Source organism: Panicum virgatum, chromosome 6N, assembly GCF_016808335.1.
Source record: "Panicum virgatum strain AP13 chromosome 6N, P.virgatum_v5, whole genome shotgun sequence".
NCBI classification, from domain to species: domain Eukaryota; kingdom Viridiplantae; phylum Streptophyta; class Magnoliopsida; order Poales; family Poaceae; genus Panicum; species Panicum virgatum.
The window spans coordinates 44,323,889-44,329,463 of record NC_053150.1 but is presented as its reverse complement, the minus strand read 5'-3'; the positions used below and the strand labels follow the sequence as shown (position 1 = coordinate 44,329,463).

General features: G+C 54.5%; 1 protein-coding gene across 1 annotated transcript; it reads left to right on the top strand.

Annotated features, from left to right (window-relative positions):
• Positions 1-673: 673 nt before the first annotated feature.
• Positions 674-2,377, top strand: LOC120678199 (patatin-like protein 1). Its single transcript, XM_039959348.1, has 4 exons — positions 674-993; positions 1,113-1,254; positions 1,388-1,552; positions 1,832-2,377. The coding sequence occupies exons 1-4, from the start codon at positions 674-676 to the stop codon at positions 2,375-2,377; spliced, it is 1,173 nt and encodes a 390-aa protein (XP_039815282.1).
• Positions 2,378-5,575: the final 3,198 nt, after the last annotated feature.

Sequence of the window (5,575 nt, the reverse complement as noted above, 5' to 3'; positions counted from 1 at the left end):
TTTGTATTGACTTAGATGTGAGTTATGACCTGAGGAGGTCCCTGCCCACCCTTATATAGCCTGGGGGCACAGAATTACATGAAAATCGTAACCAAACACTACCAACCATACACTACCAAAGGAGTCATACCCAATGATTTCAGGTAGTTTACTTCTATTAACTAATTCTACTCCTCTACAGATATTACAATAGGACTTTCTATAACTTTGAGCAGTTCCACTCCTCATGTGTGACACCCACCCCGGCCGATCCGATAATGGATGATCGTCTCCACGCCACCGCGTGCTCGGCGCCTCGGACGGACTCGGCTGCTGCTCTGCTCTGCTTGCCCTCGCGTTGGCCCCTTCAACATTTGACCCTTCGACCCGCCTGCCCGTACCGTACCCTCCCACTCCCTTCCCATCAGCTCCGTTCCGGGCACGGCGTCCTGCAGCCTTTCTTATATATAGAGCTAGCGCGCGTGCGCCACCAGAGCACAACACAGCCAGGGACAAGCAAACGAACGGGAGGCCAAGCAGGCATCTTACAAACAAAACAACTAGTCTTTGTTTAGCCCTAGTACGTACCACACTAGCTCTCGAGGCCCAAGGTCGGAGGTCGGTGGTGGTAGCAGGTTGCCGGTTACTGCTTGAGCTAGCTAGCCGCAGCCAGCCTTTGATCGAGGCCGTGCCCATGGCGTCCGCGTCGTGCACGCCCAGGTCGCCGGCGGCGGCGTGCGGGAGCATCGTCACTGTGCTCAGCATCGACGGCGGTGGCGTGCGCGGGATCATCCCGGGCACCATCCTCACCTTCCTCGAGGCGAAGCTGCAGGAGCTGGACGGGCCGTACGTGAGGATCGCGGACTACTTCGACATTGTCGCCGGGACAAGCACCGGTGGGCTGGTCACCGCCATGCTCACGGCGCCCGACAAGGAGGGCCGCCCTTTCTTCGCCGCCAAGGACATCAACGACTTCTACCTCCGGCACAGCCCCAAGATCTTCCCTGTCAAAAGGTGATTGACCGAGAATTTTTTGCTTTGGTTTGTAGCCATTGCGGACGTACACAAGATCAGTCCAGGCAGGCGTGATGAATGATCTGATCTGAATGCTGTGTCTCGTGCGCGTCGTGCAGGGGCGGCCTTCTGGGTCTCATCAAGAGCCTCGTTCTGGGGCCCAAGTACGACGGCAAGTACCTCCGCTCCATCGTCCGGGAGCTCCTCGGCAACACCAAGGTCAGCCAGGCGCTCCAGAACATCGTCATCCCCACCTTCGACATCAAGCTCCTCCAGCCAACCATCTTCTCCAGATACGACGTACGTATGAGCACACACATTTTTCTAAAAAATACACATAAGAGCTGCATATTAAGAATGAAAAAATGACTCACAACGTGACTGTGATTCCACGCAGGCCATGAACGATGTCTCCAAGGACGCTCTGCTCTCCGACGTGTGCATCGGCACCTCCGCCGCGCCGACCTACCTCCCTGGGCACCAGTTCGAGACCAAGGACAAGGACGGCAAGCCCCGGGCCTTCAACCTCATCGATGGAGCGGTCGCCGCAAACAATCCGGTGAGTGGCCCGCTGACCATGCTACGTGCTAACGGTAGCAACCTGCATATTGATCAACACAAAGAACACGAAACCTTGCCTAAATCAAGGCAAAATGGTCGTTGTCATTGTGCCGTGAAGTCCACGTCGTTGCACCACAATTGGATCAGCAGACGTTGAGCCTAGACTGATGACTTATTCAATTTGCTCGTAGACCAAAAAAAAAACTATGCATGGCTGCTGACTTTCTATGAAAATTGTGACCCTGATGGTGTGCACAAAAACTTGACAAAATCTCAGACGCTGCTGGCGATGACGCACAGCAAGCAGATCCTGTTGGCCATGGGCAACAAGAACCCCATCAAGCCGGCGGACTATGGCAAGTTCATGGTGCTGTCGCTGGGCACCGGCTCCGCCAAGGTCGAGGAGAAGTTTGACGCCGTGGAGTCCAGCAAGTGGGGGCTCCTGGGGTGGCTCTACAACAAGGGCGCCAGGCCCATCATCGACAGCTTCACCCAGGCCAGCTCCGACCTCGTGGACATCCACGCCTCCGTGCTCTTCCAGGCGCTGCGCTCCGAGAACAGCTACTACCTCCGGATCCAGGACGACGAGCTCACGGGCAACACCGCGTCTGTCGACGTCGCCACCAGGGAGAACATGCACCGCCTCGTCGGCGTCGGCAGGGCGCTGCTGAGGAGGCCGGCGTGCAGGGTGAACGTGGAGACCGGCAAGAACGAGCCGGACGACGACAGGGGCACCAACGAGGAGGAGCTCAACGATTTCGCCAAGATGCTGGTGGCTGAGCGCCGGGCCAGGCTCAAGAAGAAAGCCGACACGTCACAGTAAACACGGATGGGCCGGGGTACTAAATTAGGTCAAATTATTTGTGTGGGTAATATAAACATGAATACATGATAGCCTAATATATAAGCATGCTCTGTAATACGTCCAAAGTGTCTGCCTCTACAATACGGAGTACATGTAATACGCAATGAACTTAATTCATCATGTTGTTTTTCTGCCTGCAAAAAAATCATGGGATTTTTCTTTGCCGCCACTTAGCTTCATTTTTGTTGCAATGGGATCGGAGGTGGGGAAGTGAGAAGCCCGCATAAGGTTTGATTTTGTTATTTATTGTAACTACAATTGTATATGTCTATAAATAGGTGTATACATATTTTTTTCTGTAATGCCAGCGGTGAGTAATTTTAAAATAAAATATAGAGGTAGTTTAATTAACTTTTACACCAGTGGTGGGTAATTTATTAATCAGATAGAGGTATTTTGGATGTTTTCTCTTTTCATGATAGTGGTGGGTAACTGAGTATTTGTTTTTTCTTCAATTAATGTGATAAATATTTCTATAATTTAAATTTTCTGTCACTGCCATTATAAAAATAATTAACCTAAACTCTATTAACATGCATTTAATTTTTGAGTTAAAAGTTGCAACCCAAATATAATACACTTTTTATATAGAATATACAAAATATATAATGGCAACCGCTTTGACTAAGAGATGCTACCCCGTTCTATAACTGTGGAGGATGGGTGGATGGCAGCATGCATGGGAAAACATTGACACTAGGGATGTCACAAAAAAAGGTCAAGTAATCACTTCCTAGTTATTATATATAGTATCCAGGCCATTTGATAAAAATTTGGGATGGTTATCCTACTCTCAAAGATGGCGTCATTCATCATTAATTTATACAAGCTATCACGTTCATTTGATTATGGACTATGCAAACCTTTGGTCTTGTTGGTGGAAAGCTACTAATCCTCCCAGCAGCCAAGTCCTAACCAGCTACCATTGCAGCGCTAATTACTCGGCGGCACCATCGCCCCCTCCCTGACCCTTCCCATTCGGATCTCCATCACCACCCGCGGCCGGCGGCTCTCGCCGCCTCATCATAACGCCCCCAACCCACCGCTGCCACCCCTCTCAGCTTCTATTCTTCTAGTCGCTTGAAATCTTGAAGATTTCAGGCGAATCTTAAAGATTTCAGGCGACTAAAGAATTATTGGAGACGTGGTTTAATATTACCGCGTCCATGTTTAGTTTCTCTATGAATTGAATTTGATACCCTACTGACAACGCGATTAAATTATTTGATATAGTTAACAGGTTGGCCTACTGTTTGTCCGACAACGCTTGGTGGCCTGGGGATTTTGGACCTGAGCCATGCTAGCATTGCACTCCAATTCAAATGGCTCTGGCTGCAGAAAGTTGACCATGATCGAGCGTGGGCGTGGGCGGCGCTAGAGATTCATGTTGATCTAGATGTGTCCAAACTTTCTTCAAAGCCTCTATCTCGGTTTCCATTGGCAATGGAGAGTCAAGCTCTTTTCTGGACGGATGGGTGGTGTCTGGGAACATCAATCGACTGCCAGGCACCAAACATTGTGCGTATCGTGCTGACTAGATTCAGAAAATCGCGCACAGTCATCGCACATGCATTGCATGAGCAACGCTGGCTTCAAGACATCACCGGTGTTCTCTTTAGGGTATTATCGATGATCAGTTTTTTGGCGCTGGAGTACTGACGGTCAGTTCTCGGCCTCCTCGGCATCAGCAGGTCGGCCTGGGCATTCGGTTTAACCGAACCGAACCGATCGGTTCTTCGGTTTTTTAGCAAACTTCGGTTCTCCAGAAATGAGAACCGTTCGGTTCCTAGAAAATCTGAGAACCGAGCAATTCGGTTTCGGTTTTTTTCGGTTTCGGTTCCGGTTCCTACCGAAAGAACCGAGCGTCCTCGTCGTCGTAGCTTAGGCGGAGTCCGCCGTCGTCGCGCATCCTCGCCCACCGGCCGCCGCGGAGTCCGCCGTCACCGCGCATCCCCTCCTGCAGTGCATCCTCCTCTGCAGGGAACCAGGGACGGCTGGAGCCGCCGTCGTCTCCCTCGCCAAGGATTGGAGTGGAGGAGCCGCTGCCACCGGATCCCGATGGAATTGGAGGAGGAGGAGCCGCCGCGGATTTGAGGAAGGGACGACCCCGGCATGCATGCTGTAGCGGGGAAGCCTCGAGGCGGCACAAGCTTGCGAGGGACGAGGGGCGGAGCCGGCGTGGCCGTGTGGGTGGGACCGAGGGAGGCGACGGCGGCCGTGCATGGTGCCGCCGCACTGGTAGGGAGGGAGGGGGACGGGGGCGGGGCAGGGCGCCGCCGCGCCGAGACTCCGAGAGGGAGGGAGGAAGACTGGGGCGGGGCGGGGCGCCGCCGGCTGCCGCGCCGCGAGGGAGGGAGACGGGGCCGGGGCAGGGGCGCCACCGCGCCGGGAGGGAGGGAGGAAGACTGGGGTAGGGGACCACCGCGGCGTCGCCGCCTGGCCTGCCGGGGAGCTTGTCCGGCGCGCCGTGGCCTCCTGTGATGCGTCGTGGGCGTGGACGCGTGGTGCTACTGTAGGGGAACTCCAAGGGCGGCGGCGGGGGCCTGGGGCGGGGCGAGGGCTACTGGGCTAGGGCGGGAGCGAGGAAGGCCCGCGGCGGGGGAGGGGCCGTCGGCGGTGGCCGGGGCCGAGCGCTGGCCAGGGGTGGGGGCGGCGGCCGGGGCTCGGGACCAGCGCTCGCTGGGGCGGCGCTACGGATTGGGGGGGATTTGGGGGGGGGGGGCGGCGTGGGGGCGGGGTGGTCTGGTGGGGGGCGGCGGCAACGGGGCTGGGTGGGCCGGGCTGGGGATGCCGCGGGCGGGGGTGGGGTGTTTTTTGCTAGGGTTTGACTGTTGGGTTTTAGTGGGCCAAATGTCTACATGGGCTAAATGTTTAACAAGCTCGGTTCCTCGGTTAACCGAGTAAAGAACCGAAACCGAACCGAGTACTTCGGTTCCTGAGAATCAGGAACCGAAGAGGAACCGAAATTCTCGGTTTCGGTTCGGTTCGGCTCCGGTTCTCGGTTTTTTCAGTTCGGTCCTCGGTTCTCGGTTTTTTATGCCCAGGGCTATCAGCAGGATCACTGCCCTTTGAAGGAGCCAACCTGCTTTGGAAGACCTAGGCACTCATGAAAGTTAAGTTGTTTCTCTAGCTTACTACTTGTCAGAGATTATTGAA

What these genes read in the sequence shown, in the direction of transcription:
- LOC120678199 (XM_039959348.1), top strand. Translation starts at nt 674, where the DNA reads ATGGCGTCCGCGTCGTGCACGCCCAGGTCGCCGGCGGCGGCGTGCGGG. An exon ending in AAGATCTTCCCTGTCAAAAG is followed by an intron (nt 994 to 1,112) that starts GTGATTGACCGA and finishes CGCGTCGTGCAG; the next exon opens with GGGCGGCCTTCTGGGTCTCA. An exon ending in TCGTCATCCCCACCTTCGAC is followed by an intron (nt 1,255 to 1,387) that starts ATCAAGCTCCTC and finishes TGTGATTCCACG; the next exon opens with CAGGCCATGAACGATGTCTC.